Below are 21,646 nucleotides of genomic sequence, written 5' to 3'. Positions count from 1 at the left end.
GTTTTTTTCATAGTTGCTTTTTACATTTTTTTCTAGTGAATATGGTATCTTTTGATTTAACTAGCTCCCGACTATATATTGCTGGTTTATGGAATGAAATTGACATTTGACTTTTAACCTTGGATCTAGGACCTTGATAAACACTCTTATTAATTCTAGTAATTATTTGCAAATCATTTGGGTTTCCTATGTTGAAATCATATTATTTGAGAATCATGTTTTACTCCTTCGTTTATAATACTTATAACTTTTATTTCTTTAAATATTTTTTTCTTATTCTTCTGGCTTGGATTTCTAACATCATGTTGAACAGAAAGGCTGATCCTTGTTTGTTCCACATTTTAAAATACTTATTTTTAATCTTTCAATATCAAGTACAAAATGTACAGTAGGCTTTCAGTGGATTTATCAGTTCAAAGATGTTCTTCCCATTCTTTTTTTTTTTCTTTTTTTAAAGATTTTATTTATTTATTCATGAGTGACACAGAGAGAGAAACAGGCAGAGAGAGAAGCAGGCTCCATGCAGGGAGCCTGACGTGGGACCCGATTCTGGGACTCCAGGACCACACGCTGGGCCGAAGGCAGGTGCCAAACCACTGAGCCATCCAGGGATCCTCTTCTTCCCATTCTTAATTAGCTAATTTTTTTGTCTGTTATATAATAAATGGGTTTTTCTTACATTTATTGACAATATTTTTACACTGAAGTTATTTTATATCTATTGGCTAATCATTTTACTTTCAAGGATAAAATATTAAATTATTGCTGGTCATTACTGCTTCAGCAAAAATTTCTACATAATAAATATTTTTGTGGGAACAGAGCACCAGATGGAAAAGCTATAAAAACAGGGCCCAAATAAAAGTGCAGCACATGGGACATTGTCACAAAAGAGCAGAGCACTGGAAATCCCTGAGGCTAAAGGAAGCTATGAGTTACCTGAGCCCATAGGGCTTCGGAAAACGTAGAGATAGAGAAACTGAGACTAGGTAAGATGGTAGAAAGGGAACTGATGGTATAGAGATGACATTATTTGGGTCTTATAAAAAAGACGTTTTGGGGGTATTTTGCATTGTTTTAAAGATTTTATTTATTTATTTATTTATTTATTTATTTATTTGACAGAGAGACAGCACACAAGCGGGGGGAGAGGCAGAAGGGGGAAAGAAGCAGACTCCCCACCAAGCAGGGAGCCCCACATGGGACTTGCTCCCAGGACCTCGACATCATGACCTGAGCCAAAGGCAAACACTTAACTGACTGAGCCACTGAGGCACCCCTGTTTTTTGTTTTGTTTTGTTTTGTTCTCAAAGAGAAACAAGGAAACATAGACAGGAATCCAGGTAATAGAAACATGCCAGGTCACAGAGGGGCCGCGTTACGTGAAGAAGAAGGAACAATCTTCAAAAGTTAATGAAAAGAAATGTAGTGCAAATGTAAGGACACGTTTCTTTAAATGTAAATTAATAAACTAGTGGAATCCATTACCCCCACGCATTGGCTTAGAGGCAAAACTAGCTGATTAGACTATGGATGCAGCTACAAAGGGAGCTGTACAACCCATGCAGGCCCTGGTGTGGCAACCCCTGCGTGAGACACTCTCGCCTCCTCTGTCCTTCGTTGCATGTACGGAACTTTGCTTGAGCATTGATGACTTTAGTTTTCCTCTCTTGTGAAAGCCTTGAGAAAGGTGACTCTTTTTCTCCATGTTTCTTCTTACTACTTCCTGCGTTCTTTCAAATATCATGTCTGTTTAAAAGATTAATTTTTAAAAATGACCTTGACCACTCCTTCTGTTGTTATGAAGTTCAGGAAAGGGAAGTGCCACAAATAGAAGAGAGGAGCATTTGGAACAGTTTAATATTCTGTAAGTGCCAGTGAGGGGCCACAGAAGAGAACATTCCATCCCCCTCCTGCTATGGCCTTCCTTCCAGGTTTCCACAAAGATCAGATAGAGGAGATGGCCCCAGGAGAGCAGCAGGACCCAAGCACATGTAACCAATTGCTTTCTTTGCCTGTAGTAAAGTTCACATTTTGATTGCTTCTCCAGATTATGTTGATCCAGACATATTTTATGCAGTCATCCGGATCTTTCTCTCTGGGTAAGTAAAGTTCAATTGTTTTCCTGCATGAGGCCTCTGTAGCATATGCCAAATTTCTGAGAGGAGATGGGAGCTTCCTATGGCAAGAAACACACCAAGAAACCCTTGCTAGCAAAGTGATCATTTGGATCCACCCTTGGATAAAAGAGGTGGGGTACCACCTGCATGACAAATGACACTGAAGGTTGAATATTTAAGCTTGTAATAATTTTCCTTAGACCATCATATTAGATTCATTTGTATTCACTTAGAATCCCATCTCAGTGGTAGAAAAAAAAAGCCAGTATGTAACCACGAAGCTGGATCATTTATATCCATTCTCTTCCCCTTGTTACCAAGGCAGATGAGAGCATAGAAAGTGGCTTAATAGCTTTCTTCTAATGTTCCTAGAAGAGCTACCCCAAGCCATTTGTTCTATTTGCAGGTCTCTTCTTTTGTCACATAGCCTGTCATTTCTCCAGTTACAGAACTCTACCCTTAGATACATTTCTTCCTTTAAATACATTAGTTCTATCTTGACATGTTTTAATCAAATTCCTTTCCTATTCATATTAATTGAGAGAAATTAAGTGTATTTGTTTGATTTTTTTAATGGTGAATAGGGAAAAACAAAAATAGTGAATGAATGAGGTGAAAAATGTGAAATAGAACTCACCTCGTGTTCCATCTTGATAATGAGGAGATGCTGAAGTGCTATTGACAGAAAGAATCTGAAGCTGTGCCTGAAAGTAATCAGAGACAAATCCAATACCAAAACCATAGATTTGTTGATTTATCAGTAGATTTAGTGGTATATTACATTGGTGCAAAAAGGGAATGACAACGTGAACTCAGTACTTTCTCTAGATTGAGTAGGTCTGGAGTGTGAGACACTCAAAGGGGAGGCCAGTGTGGCCTCAGTCGGGCTCAGAGAATGGAAGCCAGAAGGTCTCCAGAAAATAACTGGAGAGTGATGGGTACCTGATTTATAAGGAAACAAGAAAAATGGGGAAGGGTGCAGAATGGAATTGGGGGTGTTTCTCAGAGTTCAGACTTCTGCTGTATGCCTACTCAGTCCCCAAATCCTCTCCAAAGAGATCATCTATCCTTAGAACTCTTCTTGCTCTCTGTGCATTTTGCATGTGCTCAGGGTTAAGACAAAAGATTTGATTATACAACAGTGATTCCAGCAACAATTGTTAAGCAAAACATGTAGATAGGTTTTGGTAGAATTAGAGAACAAAGGGTCATTTTTAAAAACATTTTAAATAGACCGGAATTAAGAAGTACTTAATTCTGGAAAATCCACTGTGTTTCATTTTGCTGTCAAATTTGTATTTGTGTTAGTCTTCCACTATTGCATAACAAATTTGTGTTAGTCTTCCACTATTGCATAACAAGTTAAAACAGCAGTTTAAAACAACACACATTTATTTTCTCACATTTCTGTAGGTCAGAAGGCCAGGCAAACTCAGCTTGGTTTTCTGCTTAGGGTCTCAAAATGCTGAGGTCAAGCTATCTGCTGGGCTGAGCCATTGTCAGGAGAGTCTGAGGAGTCATTTGCTTCTAAACTCATTCAGGTTTGTGGTAAAATCCAATTTTTTTTTTTTTTTTTTTTTTGTGGTTTTGAAACTGAAGTCTCTGTGTCCTTGCTGGCTGTCGGATAGGAGGCCTCCTGTTTTCCTTGCCACATGGTATCCTGCAATGCAACCATGGAGCTTCCAATCCTTCTAGCACTTAAATCTCTCCGAATTCTCCTTCTGCCACTAGCCAGAGGAAAACTCTGCTTTTAAGGTCTTATGTGATTAGGTTGGGCCCACTGAGATTATGCAGAAAACTCCCTGTACTAAGGTCAACTGATTAGTAATCTTAATTACATCTGCAAAGTCTCTTTTGCCCTGCTGTATATCATATCGATAGGCATGCAAGCTTATAATATGAAGAATTCTAGGAACTAGAACAGAAATCTTGGGGCAATTTTTTTTTTAAGATTTTATTTATTTATTCATGAGAATACACAGAGAGAAGAGAGAGAGAGAGAGAGAGAGGCAGAGACACAGGCAGAGGAAGAAGCAGGCTCCATGCAGGGAGCCTGACGTGGGACTCGATCCCGGGTCTCCAGGATCTCGCCCCGGGCTGTAGGTGGCGCTAAACCGCTGAGCCACTGGGGCTGCCCCTTGGGGCAATATTTTTAAAATTCTACCCATCATGATGAAATGGTCACTGCAAGGGCATATTGTTTTCATTAAAATAAGTTCTGGGTCAGTGATGCATTTTATCTTGATTTACATGAATGTCTCCCCTCTGCCTGATTCTCAAAAATATTTCCCATGTAGCACAACTACATCTGAATATCAATACATCTTAAATTTATTGATAAGTGTGGATGACTAGAATCATCTAGACTGTTGAGAATTCCCAAGACTTGTCTTGAAAAATCGAAATCTACTCCCATATTCTTGGTTTGTCCTATGTTTGATTTGTTGTTTTCATTTGCTTTTTTAAGAAAAATTTATTTGGGAGAGTTTCATCATCTGTAGATTAAAAGTATTCTTTTTATTTCCCTCTCACATTAAATTTCCAGGGAAGTCATCAGCCCCTGTGGAAAATGTCACTTCACTTCTTTCTTTTTTTCTTTCTGTTTACATTTCCTCTTAGGTTTCTTAGAAATATGCTATGAGAAAGACTAAAAATAACCTTGCCTACAGAGATTTGAAAGGAAACTAATTCTTTTCTTTTACCAACAGTAGTTTAGGCCTGAGAGTACACGGGAGCAGTCCTTGGTCTAAGTCAGAGAAATCCTACTTCCCATCCTCAGACTAATCTCATCATAGGTGGAGAACATGGGTTTTCAAAGTAGGTCCCCTTATTTTATCTTTTTGGACTTATGTGCTGGTGTTTTCCCTGTCACCTTCAATGTGGCTTTAACACATCCTCTTCATTTGAGGCACCAAAAAGAGATTGATTGATGTCTCCTGGCCATTTGAGCATCTGAGCTCTTTAGAGCTGGCTGCTAGGTCCTTTCCAGACAAACTTTTGGGTCTACATATTCTAGACATATAATATGGAATTATGGAGTGATATTTTTTTCACTCATTCAATCATCAACTATTTAGTGAGTGCTTACCATGTGCCAGGCACAGTTCCTAGTTGTAGGTATGGTGCAATAAAACAAAATAGCAACTCATTCCCATGGAGCTTACATTTTAATGATATGATCCAGATAATGCATAAATTAATATAATTAAAGTAAGTATATATTATATGTTACAACAATAAGTGATGTGGGAAAGTGCAAAGTAGGACATAGGACATCAGGGAGAGATAGGGATGGTAGCTGAAGTTTCTTATTTATTATGATCTGGGAATGCCACACTTCTAAGTGACACTCGTGCAGGTATCTGAAGGAAGTGAGAACTAAAACACCTAGATATTTATTCCAAACAAAAGGAACAGACATTGCAATAACTCTGAGGTTGGAGCATGCTTGTCATGGAGGAATTGTTGCAACGAGGCCAGTATCACTGCAATGGAATACACACGGGGGAGAATGCAAAAGATAGAAGTGATAGCAAAAGACCAGATCATGTCAGAGCTTGTTGGCTCCTTTCTGAGAGAGAAAGTCAGTAGTAGCAAGTCTGGATAAAAATGACATGATCTCTCTTAAGTTTGAATCACTAATCTATCTTCTAAGTGAAAAATAGATGATTTGAGAACAGGCCTGGAAGCCAGGAAAGTATTAAAGAAGCTATCCCACAATCCAGGATGCTAGCTTGGACTACAGTGGAAGCAGCAGAGGTGCTGAGAAATGTTCAGTTGTGGACATGACTGAAGGTAAAGTAGACAGGATCTGCTATTGGATTGCATGCAGAAGGGAGAGAATAAGATCAGATGAAGATGACACCAAGGTTTTGGCCTGGTCCACTGAAAGGAAGGAGTTACCATTTTCTCTGATGAGGAAGGCTGTAGGAGGAACAAATTAGGCAAAAGAGAGGGGAAGTTGGGAGCTCAGTTTGGGACATGCTCATTCCTGTGGTGATATCTGTAAGTAGGTGGTTGAATACATGAGTCTGGACCATAATGGAGAGATCCAGGTAAACGTGTATGCTTTTAAATTGTCTTAATATAGTTGCTTTTTAAATCAATGAAGCTAGATAAGACCACTTGGGAAGTGAAAGTAGCAAGAAGCCGAAAGATTGAGCCCTGATAAAGTCCAACACTTAAAGCGTTCATGATGAGGAGGAGACTGTTGAAAGAGACCAGACTGACTATCTGAGATCATCCACAGGATGGCAAAGACAGCTCTGAACCAGTGTGGCCTCTCTTTGCTCACTTTTTCAATACTCCTTCCCCATAAATGGTTATTTAGAGATTTTATTGAAGCAGTGCTCTGAGCTCTGACAAGTCATAAAACTTCTCATAAACCCATTTAATTATGCTGCAGCTTTAGGAAGTAGGTGCAATTTAGGACTGAGACTCACAAAGGTGTGTGCAAAGTTGCAGCGTAATGATGGAGGGAGCAGAGATTCCAACTCACCTGAATAATATAAAATGGCTAATATTTAGCAAATATTTAATATGTTTCAGGCACTGAGCAGGTATTATTTTAATTCGTTCTCACAACAACCCAGTAAGATGGATCCTAGTATCTCTTACCTGAGGCTCAGAGAGGTTAATTAACCAAGCCAATATTCACCATTAATAAATATCAAAGCTGAGATTAAATTCTTTAACTGCCTGAAAAAGAACCCTCTCTCCCAATAGCTACAGCATCTTCTAATCTTATGATCAGAATCCTTCCTTTGCTCTCCCCAGCTCTGCTTTCTATGCCTCATCTATTTAGAGTGATGCTGCCCCAACTGCAAAGGCCACTCTGACATTCATGTAGTGGAAACCATAGAACATCTGACCAAACAAGCCTCCAAAGAAAACACCACAGCTCCTTATAGCATTTCCTACCTCAAGAAAGTATTGGAAAAAGGTCATGAACAGCAAGAGCAGTCTGGCTATGGCTCTTGCATGTGTGTAATGCATTTCCCTTCTCTTGAGCAAAATGACTTTTAGAATTAAAGGAAGAAGGTGAGACATCAGTGTAAGCCTGTTATTTAAACCATTCCCAGCAGGGACTGTGGCTTGTTCCTGGCAATAACAAAAAAGATTCTATTCCTTAGTAAAAAGTGAAAATCTATATGCAGGCATCTCAAGAAAAAGGAAATAGAAAATTACAAGTTTGGGATTTACATTCTGGTTTCCCCATTTCTAACAATATGGAGCCTTAAAGATTTGGAGTCTTTGTTTATCTGTAAAATGGGTTTTAGAAAAACCTGCCTTCATCTACTCAAAAGAGGTCAAATGAGAACATGAAGGTGAAGGGGGTGTATACAGTAACATGTTGGCAGTACAATTAGAATATGTTCTTGGTGCTATTGTTTTTGTTTTATTATGGAGTCACCCACATAGTCTCTGGAATTAGTCGAGACCTATAAAAAAATGTGACCAGGAAATGAATAAAATAGTTGGAGGTAGAAGTAGGGCAACTCAGACACAAAAAGACAAAGAAATGGAATCAAGGTGACAGAAGAGGAGAGGAAGGGAGGAAGACCCACCTCATGTGAACAAGATTCAGGGCCTCAATTCCAGTCCATCTACATGTCCCTCTGGTAACCTGTAGGATTGCACTGTGTTCTCTTTATCGCTGCCCTCATTATCAATACCTGTTATCAAGAATATATTTGACAGAGGTACTCCCATAAAGTCAGGTAGTATTTACAACTGACAGTTCAGCATGACAACTGTTATAACTGTTTCAAGGAAGGGCAAAGGGGTGTGTGTGTGTGTGTGTGTGTGTGTGTGTGTGTGTTTACTTTCAAAGCTCTACTTGCAGAGTTAAAGATATCAGGTCATCAAGAGTAAGGTTAGCAGAAGGACTGAAGATTATTCCAGAGCCGCTAAATTGCTCCTATGGATCAGCACTGATATCATCTTTATAAATGAATTTTTCTAGTAAATATGTCATAGGAGCAATGCTAAGGATTCTTCTCTAAATATCCTTTACTTCTCTAGAATAACCCTTCAACTGAGGAAAGGAAGGGCTATATTCTGTGGCCTGTTATGATGTTGAAGCATGGTTAAGGACATGTCCTACAAAAATATCCAGTCTTTTGTTCTAAAATTAGCATTGAAATTATGTTTACTTTCTTACTTGACATTTCCATATCAGAAAATATGCTCTTAACTCCTAGCACCCACTCCTTCTCTTTGACTTTTACTCTGGCTTAGATGGAAGGATAACCCAGCAATGCCTGTGGGGTTGACCTATGAAGGAGTCTCCACAGAGCCCTTGAAGTACTCTGGAGGGAGTGCAGCTCAGAGCACAGTGCTTCATGCCTTTGATGAATTCTTAGGCATTTGTCATAGCAAGGAAAGTGGTAAGTCAGAAACTTTCTTTTTCTTTTTGTTCCATAACAGGAAGGAAAAACAGAGATATCTTTACCAATTGATAAGACCAAGTGTAAATTAAAATGTCACAAAGTCTATACTTCTCCCAATCAACCAGGAGGCGATGTGCCTGCCAAATGTTATTGTGTCAAGTCAATTAATATTTGATCTCAGCAGGATATTGGGTTTCACTTCCATCTTAAAACATTGCTATATATCCAGCTGTTTCCTGTAGTTTTGTTTGGATTCTTAAGCAGAAGCTTCCTGTCTCTAAACTGGGAGAGAGATCTGGAGTTTGAAAGCTGTGGCATCAAGTTACTAACTCTGGATATAGCTGGTGATGGGTCTGAGCTCCTCCACTAAAGCCTTTCCTTGTAAAATTGCTGCAACCTCAGGCCAAGTCTGTTTCGACTAGAAGAGGAGTCTACCAGGTTAGAAGCTGGAAATTATTCATTTCCTTACCTGCCAGCAGCAAGCCAATGTTTAATAGTTGCAAACAGGCCCTTCAGAGTACAGATTTTTCAAGTTGGATTAGAAAAAATGACTAGAACTTTGTGTCATAGAGTCCAGTCTCATCCACAAAAGTCAGTTGTCAAGAACTATGATAGTATTAAACACATAATGGATATCCTATAAATGATTGATCTATCTATATTTCCTATAAATATCTATTGATGTGATTTTTTAAAAGATTTTATTTATTTATTTGACAGAGAGAGCACAAGGAGGGGGAGAGGGAGAAGGGGAAGCAGGCTCCCCACTGAGTAGGAAGCCCAATGCAGGACTCAGTCCTAGAATCCTGGCATCATAACCTGAGCCAAAGGCAGACGCTTAACTAACTGAGCCAACCAGGTGCCCCTATTGATTTGATTTTTAAGCAACTTGACGTTGAGGCAATTATGAAAAAACAGTTGGTCATTCTTTATTTTCTTGCCCTTATAAAAGTCTTTTACTTTCCTCCTCCTTAGCATTCCCTCCAAACAAAGCACCTAGGAAGCAAATTTTAGCAGAGTATTTAGCAAATCAGCTCAAGGTTTATGCCTTACATTTGTAGATATCTCCCATGATGATTATTAGCAAGGTACTTTGCTCTCTGTGGGTATACAATACATATTTATACATCGGCTGATAGATCTAGTTCTAACTTAGTTATCTGAGATGTGCTGCTTCATTTTTCCTTCCCATCTCCTATCAGTAGTCAAGGATATAGTATTTGACTCCTATGAGCAAAAGAGCCAGGAATGTAGATTGGACAGTTAGAACAAAAGTGAGTTTTTGCTGCACTAATGTCCAGAAAAGTAGACAGGCTCTCTTATCTTGCCATGTGGAGCTATGACCTTGTTCTGGTTTGTTCCTTTCAGCTGACTTTCTGCACAGGATGAGGGAGTACATGCCTCCTTCCCATAAGGCCTTTATAGAAGAAATCCATTCAGCTCCCTCACTGAGAGACCACATCCTGTCCTCTGGAAATGACCAACTTCTGACAACCTATAACGAGTGTGTGGAGGCCCTGGTGGAGCTTCGCAGCTATCACATCACTGTGGTGACCAAATACCTCATCACAGTGGCCACCAAAGCAAAGGGCAGGAAGCCAAACCATCTCCCTGGGCCATCACAAGCCTTAGAAGAGAGGGGCACAGGTGGCACTGTAGTTCTGAGCTTCCTGAAGAGTGTCAGGGACAAGACTTTAGAGGCAATTCTCCACCAAAGTGATTAAGAGACTGCCCTCTGCCCAACAATGCAAAACCAGCAAACTTGGGTGTCCCTTTCCCTCTCTCCCTTTGGAGCGCACATGGGCCTGAAGAATAAGAATGTCTGGAATAATCTGAAAGGGATATCAGCCTTATATATGTTCCTGCACTGTAGAACACCATCTCCTCCTGGGTTGAGAGCTGTTTGTCTTCACAGAGGAAAATTTCTGCAGCCAGAAACGTTCCTTTCCCTGATTACTGCTTAATAGCAAACAGCTTTGGACACTTCCTCATTCAGAATGCTACAGAGGAGCAAGTGTGCCCCTATTCTATTTGCAAAGTGTTAGAAAACCAATCTAAATTTCAAAAACCAAATAAAATTGCGCGTAGACAGATGCCCTTGTTGATTTCTTTAAAAAGCAAGTTAAATATTCATACATTCATTCATTTAGTTAACAGCTTATTATGTTCCTACTGAGTGCTGGTTTAGGGATTAGAGCAGAGATTGAAAAAAAAAAAAAACAAAAAACAAAAACCAGAGATTGTCTGGGGCCCCGTCTGGCCTTCTTGCATATGCCGAGTTTGTGGCAGAAGGTTGGAAACGCTCCGATGGCGAAGTGGAGGAAAGACGAGGCTCACATAAGTCTTGGAAGTCACCGGTACAACAATGAATAGTTAATGATGTGGGAACGGATGAGGCTCTTTCACATGTTTCATCAATTTGCAAATTCTATTTTAGTTTCCTTCTTCATTTTTAGAAGAATGATTCTTTCTCCTGACACTGAAAGTTTGTATTTGTAAAATGAGTTAATTGACCTATTGGAAGTAAATGATCAAAATGGGAATAAATAGTAAATCCACATACTTAGTTGACAAATAGATGTAACTTTTGATCAATTCATTATCTATCTCAAGATCTCATTTCATCTAATAATAGAAAGCTAGAAAACTTTAATCTTGCCAATTTAGGGTAAACTCCACGAATTTAGGCTACCCTCCATCCAGCCCCACTATTCACACACACATATTACTGGGACAGTATTTAGATTCCAGAGGACCAATCAAGGAGAGTACCTGATCATTGGGGGTAGCCTCCACCCAAGTTAACATCTGCTGACACAGTCCCCCTCCCCATATGGGTACTGGTCGAATGGAGCTTACAGCTTATCTCATCCTGTCTAAGAGGCTTTTCAGATTACTCAGCTTTCAAAGTCCTATATCATGCCACTTGGAAAAAACACCTGACTACTTTCCACATCCCCTAGGCCCTTAAACCCCACTCTGACTATATGTATATTATATGTACTGCATATATACTATAGTATACTATAGGTATTACAGTATACCATACATCATGCTCTCTCTCTCTCTATGTGTGTGTGTGTGTGTGTGTGTGTATATATATATATATACACACACATACACACAGCATATATATATGATATATATATATATATCATATATATATGAGAGAGAGAGATTTTTAGAAATTGGCTTGTATGATTATGAGGCTGGAAATTCCAAAACCGCAGGGTAGACCAGTAGGCTGGAGGCCCAGCGATGCAACAATTGAAAGACTGGCTACCTTTTCATTTAAATGTTCATCTCATCCATACAAAACAGCCTCACAAAAACAACCAGAATAATGTTTGACCAAATATCTTGGCATCATGGCCCAGCCATGGTGACATAAAGTTAACCATCAGAAGCCTCCTTGAGAAGAACCTGAATTAGGATCGTTATGGTATCTGACACACACCCTCCCCACATCTTTATCAGAGAAGAATCATCCTTTGTAATGATGGAGAGGAGGTACAAAAATGGCATAGAGTACAGCTATCCCCAAGAGATGCTGGGAAAGGATGTAGCAGTGCATTGGAGAGAAACCCCTAGAGAAAAGCACAGAATACTGCACCAAAAAACCTGACCACATTGACAACTAAAGGCTTTCTATGCTGCATGATCCATGTAGAATGAAACCATCGTCTCTGTTAATAAAAATAACAACCCATTGTTTCTCAAAGTTGATATTATAGGAGTAAGCTTCATCTGGGAAGGGGGATAAGACCTTAAAGTCCTAAACCTTGTACATGAGAGTCACCTTCATCTATGCTGCTCCACTCTACCTAGTCCTACCGGGGTCAAGGGGTCACCAATTACTTTTCATACTGTGTCCACATACAGCTAGGATTACTTTAGTAATTTTTAGAAGACTTTAGTAAAGATTCAGGGATGATTTCAAAAGGAAGCAAACAAAAACCATAAAGGAATACTAGTTAAATGGCCTGGGTAACATGCCATGTGCATTCTGCAGGCACACAGGTCCTACACTTCCTCATTCCTAGGCTGCATGCTGGTGAACGGGATCCCCCAAACTCTCAGCTTACAGGATGTCAAACCAAGACAGTGAGGCTCAGAGACTGAGTTTCTCCTCCCCTGTTGTTAGTCTGAAATTTGTTTTTTGTTGTCTCAGTCCAATCTATATTGGGTTAAAATCAAAATAAAACAAAACACCAATGATAAAGAAATGCTTGATACCTGTGAGATCCTATCCAATTTAAGATCTGGGATAAAAAACTTGAGGTAACTACAAGCCAATTATTCCTTCCACAACAATGAATTTCACCCACCAAGTTCTGTCTTGCATTTTCTGGTGCACAAATGTCCTATTTGCTTTGCTAATGGAAGAAATGTTCTTCTCTTTCTTTGTTCATATAACAGTAAACTTAATAAAGAAGTCGGATATCACTGCTTTCTGAAATGCAATCGCTAGTTAATTTTTGCAGTTTAGCATCTGCTTCCCACTAACATTAAAAAACTGAGTTCTTGAATGTAAGCATCATCAAAAATAAATGATTTTTCGTTTGCAAAGTAATTTCCTTTGTAAACTCACAAATCTATTGGCCCACGTGGTTCTATGGCAGCTGTATAGATTTCAAACCAAACTGGATTACTGTATTTGCCTTTAATTATCCACAAATAATTTTTCTTTTAAAGGTGTCAGTCAGAATTTGGTGTCACTGTACATTGGGAGCCATTTGCAGAGGGCCTTAGACCCCTACTCTGAGCCTTCACAGGCCATATCTTTCTTCACAAGGCAAGGAGTCCTGGGACCAGTAGAACTTGCCTTTAGGATGATCAGCTTTTTAAAGACCCAATCAGGGGCACAGCCATACTAGACAAAATAACAATAATGATAATAATAAGAAGAAAATGTAATTATGTACGTATCTGTTATTAATTTATCACTAAAATATGAAAAATAAGCAGCCATTTGAAATTATATTGCCATATTTGGCATTATTTACTTCTCTCTTGCATAAATGCTATCATTAAAAAAAATTGGCTATTTAACACTGGCAGTAAATAGTAATTAATAAGATATTTGAACAAATAATATGTAATTGCTTTCATTTTAATTATGTAAACTTTCCAAGAGAGTTCAGGAAATGTGATGACTATGCTCACAATGTAAAAATCATATTCACACTGTCTCAACACAAAACACAATGGTTCATCCACAGGCAGATCTGCTGTCTACTGTTCCTACTTGGAATTAGGACTTGCTTCAGGTGCTGGCTTTGGTCATATCACTCAGAGCGAGCAGTAATGGGCTGTCCATCACTGTGAACATGAACTACATTTGTCAACATAAACGGTCAGGGGAAAACTCACTAACAACAACTATGGAAGATGGATAATCGGCACCATAGCCATTTGACACTAAAACAGGGTTACCATCATATGGATTTTTCATTCTTCTTTTAATCTTTTGACACAAGATTGAAAAGTGGGGGCTTTAAAACATCCCAGTGAAGGTTTTCATAGGACATGGGATTTCTAGTGGTAAACACAAGTCAGATTTAGGTAACCAAGTTTGGTCACCAGACCTGTCCTCTAAGAGCCCACACCATCTCCATTACCATCATTTTCCAAATCATGCTCTGGGTGCCTGGAGCTCCAGAATACCTTGCACAAATGGTCTCAAGAGTGCTAACCCTGTATCCTTACCCAAAGAATACAAAAATACCAAATCAAAGGGATACATGTATCCAGATGTTTATAGCAGCATTACCAACAAGAGCCAAATTATGGAAAGAGCCTAAATGTCCATCCAAATGATAATGGATAAAGAAGATGTGGTACACACACACACACACACACACACACACACACTGGAATATTACTCAGCCATAAAAAGAATGAAATCTTGACATTTGCAACCGCATGAGTGGAGCTAGAGTATTTCATGCCAAGTGAAACAAGTCAGAGAAAGACAAATACCATATGATTTCACTCACATGTGAAACTTGAGAAACAAAACAGATGAACATAGGGGAAGGGAAAAAAAGAGAGGAAAGCAAATCATTAGAGACTCTTAATGATAAACAACAAACTAGGGTTGCTGGATGGAAGTGGGCAATGGAGATGGGCTAAACTGGTGATGGGCATTGAGAAGGACACTCGCTGTGTTGAGCACCGGGTGTGATACATAAGTGATGAATCACTAAAGTCTACTTGTGAAATCAATATTACACCATATATTATCTAACTAGAATTTAAATAAAAATTTGAAAAAATTAAAAAAAGAAAGTATCTTTTTTAGGTAGAATAATAGCACATCTTTTATTTATTTGCTAACCTAATTTATAATTTTTACATATGTGTAAACAGAAATGGTACCTGGATGTCCATTTGCACTTTCACCCCAGGCCCTGGCAATCATTGGCAGTGAGGATTGTCTGATGCAGATCAAGCGGGTTAAACTTTGCTTGCAAGGCTGGCTCACGACCACCAGAGGGCAATCGCGACCCGCGATGCTCAGCCCCAAAGCTCCAAGCAAGGTGTGGATTGCCAGCTGATCTCACAGGCCAAAGGTTTTTTCCTAGTTTTTAAAAGTATCTCTTTCTCCACAGTAGCACTGGGTCCAGAAATCCGGAGACGTTATCACCCAGAACCCTGCCTCCACACAGAACCACATAAATCAATCCAGATAGATATCTGTGTCCAAAAGCAAACCATTCTTTACGCATTTTAATAGGGATATTCTGGGTGCTAGAACTGTGGAAATTTGCATTCCTCTTTTTATATTTTTCTTTATTAAAAAGAAAAACATCAATGCTTTTCTTTTCTTTTTTTAAAGCTGGAAAGGAATTCTTCATCTTACTTCCCTGACTAGTCGTATCCGAGGATCTTTACTGTCAGGGAAGCTTAAATGCTGCCAAATTGTGAAGATTAGTAATAGGACTGAGCATTGAAGAGAAAGATCACATAAATATAGGAAACAGGAAAAGCCAAATAACTGCCTTAGGCTTAGAAAAAGGTTAGTTGAGGTTTTGTGTATAAGAGAAGACAACTATCATGACTCATTAAATATTTCTTTCCTCATTGCCCCCTTACCCATCCCAACTCTGTGGCACTTAGCCATGTGTGACTGGTGGAGAACACCTCCTATGACAATAGCTCAGTGATGCAATCTGCACCTGCAAATAGGTGGTCCAGTTAAAAATGTCCTATTACGGCAAGCACTGGAGTTATGGCAAACTCTGGAGAGGGAAATGGGGATGGCCTGAGTCAGTGGACAGAATAGGCAATGTGGCATCTAGCTGAACGGCTCACTGTTACCAAGCTCAACCTGCTGTCAAAGAACAAAAGAGGCATAAAAGAACACAAACTTAGAGTGTCCTAATTTATCATTTTCCTTTTCCATTAACTTCCAGTGACCAATAAAGACACTGAACAGAGAACTTAAAATTCTCATGTGAAACTAATGAAGACAACAAATCTACACTGTATACTACTCAATCCCCTGTAGCTGCATAGTAAATACAAATTTGAGATTAGTGATCTCAACACAGGGTATGAAGATCATACGAATCTACTCATAACGTCCTTCCTTTCCATGGCACCTGCCTGGGTACAAATTCTAGTTCCTCCGTTCAATAAATTTGCAAAATCTTCATGTTTCACTTTTAGGGTAATAATCACACTTACATGGTATGATAATTATATGAGTTATTATATGTAAAAGGCACTCAGACCAGTGTGTACATAGAGCAAACATCATCTAACCACATACTGCTATTATAATTGCTGTTATTAATTTCCAGGGACTGTTAGATGCACTGTTGAATAGTGTGGAGGAAAGCTTGCTTTCATAAACCCAAGACAGAGTCATAGAAGAGTTCCACTTATTTCTGTCCTCTCAGACTTCACCCGAAAGGAGAAATTTATGATCTAAGAACCCCAGAAAAAGGCCTTTGGAAAAATTGAGAAATTCCTATTGCATTGCTTTCTCATCTTTTTTAGGGAAATATTTTTCTTAGATGGTTTGATTGCCATCACATTCACTACACAAAAACCTTTCCATCACTCCTTCTAAACTCTAAATAATATAAAATATCTAATTTTAAATCAACCCAAAATCATGTCAGCGTTGTGAGAGAAGTGGAGATACGTAGATTTTGAAACAAAACAAAACAACAGCTACAACTAGGATCACAGCTAAAGACTTATTTTCTTTAAAGATTTTATGTATTTATGTGAAAGAGAGCAAGTGCAGAGGGAGAGGGAGAAGCAGACTCCCCACTGAGTAGAGAGCCTGATGGGGCATCCCCTCCCAGGACCCTGGGATCATGACCTGAGCCCTGAACTGAAGGCAGACGCTTAACCAACTGAGCCACCCAGGTGTCCCCAGAGCTACAGACTGATAAGCATATTGGTAAGAAGGAGCTAATTTTCTGGGAGAAGGAATGCTATATCCTACTACCTGATGGGATGGGCTAAGCTGTAAAGTATGGGAAGTTTATCCTCCACACCTCTAACTTCTCTTGTCTGTGCCACCAACTCTCATCTTGGTGACATCTCTCAGCACAATGTTATATTTTATATAATCAAAAATATCTTAAGGATAAGTTTGTTGTTCTCTAATATTTTAAAATACACCGGGATAGAATTGTGGCTCCATAGGGTCATTAATGACTCAGGTTTCTTCCTCTGTTCCTTGATGTCTTCAGGAAGTTTCTTCCACTTCTTGGTTTAAAATGGCTGCTGGAGCTCCAGCCATTCTATCTGCCCTTCTTCACAAGAAGAAAATGGAAAAGAAGGATAATTTTCTGTTCTTTTTGAGGAAACTTCCAAGAAGTCCCTTACTCTTTTTTTTTTCTTCCATTTTTTATTGATCATGTCTTAGTCTCATAGCCTTCTTGGCTACAATAGAGACTAGCAAGCTTAGTCCTTAAACAGAACAACCATATACTTAGCAAAAAATAGTGTTCTGTTAAAAAAAAGGAAGAAGGAGATGAATACACGTTGAGGTAGGCAACCAAACCCATCTGTATGCTATCTTTCTTAAATAGCCAAATTTTCTCAGGGCCCTTCATGTTTCTAGAAACTTTTCTTCAGAAAAGAATCTAAAATTCACTCTGTGGTATAAGAGATTGGTAAAGAAGGAAAGCATTAACCTTGCCCAAGGATTTTGAATTACCATAGGCTGAAAACCTTAAGTTAGGTTATTAAGCAATGCTGGTAAATTTTCAAGGGAAGGAGAAGGACAGGAGAGTAGAGGTGGTGTTGACAGGAGCAGGGGATGAACTCCCTCTGAGTTCTGTGAGGCAACCCACACCTCACCTAAAGCCAGGCAGCTGGCACTCAAATCCCAACACTATCTTCAACTCACAGCTAGCTACGCTGAAACAGAAGTCCTGCTTATATAAGTAGCTGCTCTCAGGTTGGAAGAAACTCTAGCTGTTCTCAAGGTCAGGAGTAAATTGTTTAAATGTGTTGCATTCCATAAGTTTACAGCAGTCTACATCTGAAATGTTAGTCCTAGGTCAGAGCTGGAAAATGTTTAGTACGATCAGGATTTTTATGCAAATAAATACCCGCCGTGTAGCTAGATGAGTGTATTCCTCCTATCTGTTGCCCATTTTGGGTACATAGCCTTGCCTCACTGAGCCTCAGAGTCTCGGATTATGAAGTGAGCTGATTGCACTGCATGATCTCTGAGTTCTCTTCTCACATTCAGTGATGCTCTGCTGAGTGTGTAAGAGGTGTTCCTGGGCTGTGTGCACTGGGAATTAGTTCTGTCTGTGATCTTAACCACGAATTATTCTAAGCCCTAGTTGGTTCATTGGCATTTAGGCTGGACTCTACTTGTTTGCATTAAACATAAGGAACATTTATGACAAATACGGTAGTAAATAACAAACTAATTAATTGTAGTTTAATAATGGCATTCACCAGAGAAACCCATCTTCTCCCTTACCTGAAACACCCATCCCATAACCACCAGCTCCATTGAACAGGCCCTCCCTAGGCCATGGCTATCTGTTCCTTCCAAACAGTATCATGAAACATTTGAGCGACTATTGCTATTTGAAATCATGTTATCTTAACTCCTCATCATTTATGATGGCTAATTAAGTCATTCAACTCCATATATAGAGCCTGGAATTCCTCAGAACCTTCCCCTTCTGTATCTTCCTGATGAACTCCCAGGTATCTTGGAAGACTCAATTCAGACATCAGCCCCAGGGGGGCCTGGCTGCAACCCCCCACCTGCCACCTGCAGCCTGGCTGCCTAAAACTCAGACCTGCCTCTATTTCCAGATCTCTTTAATAGGGTATTTGCAATTACCTGTTGTATAACTGCTTCTTCTATGCGACTATAAATTCCATGAAGTCACCGCTGAGTCCCTTGTGCCAGCATAGGAGTATTCGGTAAATATTCTTTCAATGAGTGAAGGAATGAATAAGCTTGGAGAGTGTGTGGCAAGAACCCATTTGGGATAGAGCCAGCAGTACAAACACAGAACTTCTGGTAAAAGGGGAAGAAACTGTCTTACCAGAGAACAGGAGTCTACTTAGCCCTCTAAGATCTGCAGCCTGGGGCAAATTATTTTGTGAGTCTTTCCCTCAATACACTTTATACTAGAAAAATCTTATTTATTTATTTATTTATTTATTTATTTATTTATTTATTTATTTTTGATTTGCCAACATATAGTATAACACCTAGTATTTAAATATACATTGAGCAAAGTCTTAAATGCTGACAGACTTACAGCATGAGCATCAGGCATAACTCAGATAGAAGCATTCAGAGCATACAATAGTAGTAATGCCAAAATAATAATAATACTATGTGTATAATTTCCGAAGTGCATTCACAGTATTATTCCATTTGATTTTTCACCACAGGCTTGTCAGGTGGATACTATCATTATCCAGCTTCAGCTGATAAAGTAAAGAAAATGAAGCGGGGCAGTGAAAGCAGAATCCCAGCCAGCCGTCTTAGTGCCTCTCAAGTATCTCACAGAGGACTTGGTTTTCAGCATTTAGTCACTTGGACTCCTGCCCCAGGTTGCATCTGTGAATTTCTGTGACTCTTGGAAGCAGCACCCCAGATATACAGGATCCTAACATGGTGGCCCTGATTGGTGAGTCTACATTTAATGGCTTTGCGCAGAGATTTTCCCTAGAGTGAATCACCCTTTAGTCAACAGTGAGTCAGGTCATTTAACTCTAATCTTAAATTCATACTTCATAAACAGTTCCATTTACTCGAGATGTCTTTAATTTAAAAGCTAGGGGCAATGGTAATTGCAATTGCAAGAAGTACCCTCACAGAGAGAAAAGAGAGCAGAAAATGAAAGCACATGTCCCTTTTCATTCTAAATAAAAATATACATTAATACAGTTTCCTCCTCCCTGCCCACCCTGTGGTCACATCCAGGACTCCTCAATGGTGAAGGAGGGAGCAATCTGAAGTGCATTTGCAATCTGGCCTCCTAGTTCTGGGATTAATCCAGAGACAGGGATCACTGGTTATTGCAGCAGTGATGGAGGAACTCTGCAGGTATGACTTTGAGAAGCCTCCCCAGCTTCCCACAGAGTTTCCCTAGGGGGGAAAAATGGAACAACTTTGGTTTGGTGCTTCATTAGTGCTCATCTCTGAAACCCTAATGATATTATAAAGCTATAGACCTGGATCGTTCTGTCCAAAGACGAAAGGAAGGCTTGATTTACTATCCCAGGCATAATAAAAAAGATCCTAGACTGAAATTCTCAGCAACACTGTCAAAGAGCTGCTTGATGTGGGTCCCACTTGCAGCTGAGGGACTGAATCATGGTCGGTATACAAGCTTTTATATACAGCACAGTAAAATAATTTAGTGATTTTAGAAATGGATAAAAATATTAGGGAATAGATTGTATGCTTTCCAACCAAGGGCATACTTTAAATGCCTGGTCCTCAGAGCATTCGTTTCTAGACCATCAAATAAATGATCATTTTTGGAGCACCTTTTACATTATATGTGCCAGGCACAAGATCAAGAAATAATATACATAAAGAATGGTCTCAAGACATGATCTCAAAGAGATCATGTTTATCCAAAAAGTCAGATGAAGGGTCAGGTTCACATTACCAGTGTTATGCAGCACTTTCCAAAACACCAGAATGACTCTGCTCTTTATCTGGTACTGGGAAACCATGAGCCTCAGGTAGAAAATGATGCATTAACATTTGGTGTTTATACCAGGCAAAAAGCTTCAAAACATCCATCTTCCATGAGTATTAGTATTTTAATAGGACTAGATCCATGAGCTCTCTTCCTGGTCTACCACTATGCTGTTTCACTCATGGTTTTAAGGGTAGCTCCCATCTATTCCAGAGCCCAGGCTTTCGGTTTCCTTCCTTCCGGTTTTCCTTCCTGACTGTGCTAAGGAAGATAGATATGCAGACTTGGTGATTGCAATCTATTTTTCACTTCTTTCTGAGACAAAAGACTTCTGATTCCATAGAAGCAAACTCTGGGGGGAACTGTTATGTCCAGAGACAGACTGATGCAGGCACAGGGAAATTTGGACATCTTATTTTTCCCTTCTTTTACCTTTTGTGAGACTATCCTAATGGGATATCTCTATGTCAAAAGTGCTCCATGTGTGGCTTCCTTCTACACACACCTTTTCCGAAAAAATGCTGAAGTAAATGTTTTCTTTTCTTTTTTCTTTTGGTCTGCAGCACCCTCCTTCATCTTTGTTTCCTTTTATGCAATCTTCTCAACTGTTCTAATATGTTTACACCCAACCCTTAATTACTCATATGCCTGGCTCTATCTTACCCACAAGAGCACCTTCCAACTTCTACTAGGACTTAGGAATCAAGGTGAGAATGGCTGTTTTCCATTATTACCAGTGAGGCCAATTCCAATTTTCCTCCCCACAGATGTGGGTGGGCGACTTGATCATGTGTGACTAGGATATTCAATTATCCGGGCTAGTGGTGTTGGCGTGTGACTCAAACAGGGTCAATCAGACTCTTCTCTGACTTTGGACACCGGGTGCTGAGGGAAGTTCATGAAAATGTAAGTAAAAGCCTGTCTGAGCATAAAACCATCAGAGACGGGGAAGTGGAGTCAAGAAAGGGAGGGG

General features: G+C 39.4%; 1 protein-coding gene and 1 long non-coding RNA gene across 11 annotated transcripts in view; one reads left to right on the top strand and one right to left on the bottom strand.

The window, feature by feature from the left end:
• IDO2 (indoleamine 2,3-dioxygenase 2) overlaps nt 1-10,606 on the top strand; it is a 56,040-nt gene extending 45,434 nt beyond the window's left edge. For 8 of the 10 annotated variants that reach the window (XM_038559996.1, XM_038559997.1, XM_038560001.1 and 5 more), the window contains 3 exons: nt 2,051-2,102; nt 8,361-8,509; nt 9,881-10,606. In XM_038559996.1, the coding sequence (XP_038415924.1) occupies nt 2,051-2,102; nt 8,361-8,509; nt 9,881-10,236 (557 nt within the window). In that variant the 3' untranslated portion in view covers nt 10,237-10,606. Of the gene's footprint in view, nt 1-2,050; nt 2,103-8,360; nt 8,510-8,773; nt 8,951-9,880 lie in introns of all 10 variants that reach the window. The other 2 variants (XR_005371449.1, XR_005371448.1) reach the window with 2 other exon arrangements.
• LOC111090284 lies at nt 1,225-18,956 on the bottom strand. The gene is made up of 3 exons (XR_005371452.1): nt 18,849-18,956; nt 2,758-2,824; nt 1,225-2,179 (listed from the first exon to the last, which is right to left on the bottom strand). It is a non-coding gene; the product is annotated as an uncharacterized LOC111090284 (long non-coding RNA).
• Nucleotides 18,957-21,646: the final 2,690 nt, after the last annotated feature.

This window comes from Canis lupus, chromosome 16 (genome assembly GCF_011100685.1).
Source record: "Canis lupus familiaris isolate Mischka breed German Shepherd chromosome 16, alternate assembly UU_Cfam_GSD_1.0, whole genome shotgun sequence".
Lineage (NCBI taxonomy): Eukaryota > Metazoa > Chordata > Mammalia > Carnivora > Canidae > Canis > Canis lupus.
The sequence above is the reverse complement of the archived record's forward strand: the minus strand, read 5'-3'. Positions and strand labels throughout refer to the sequence as shown.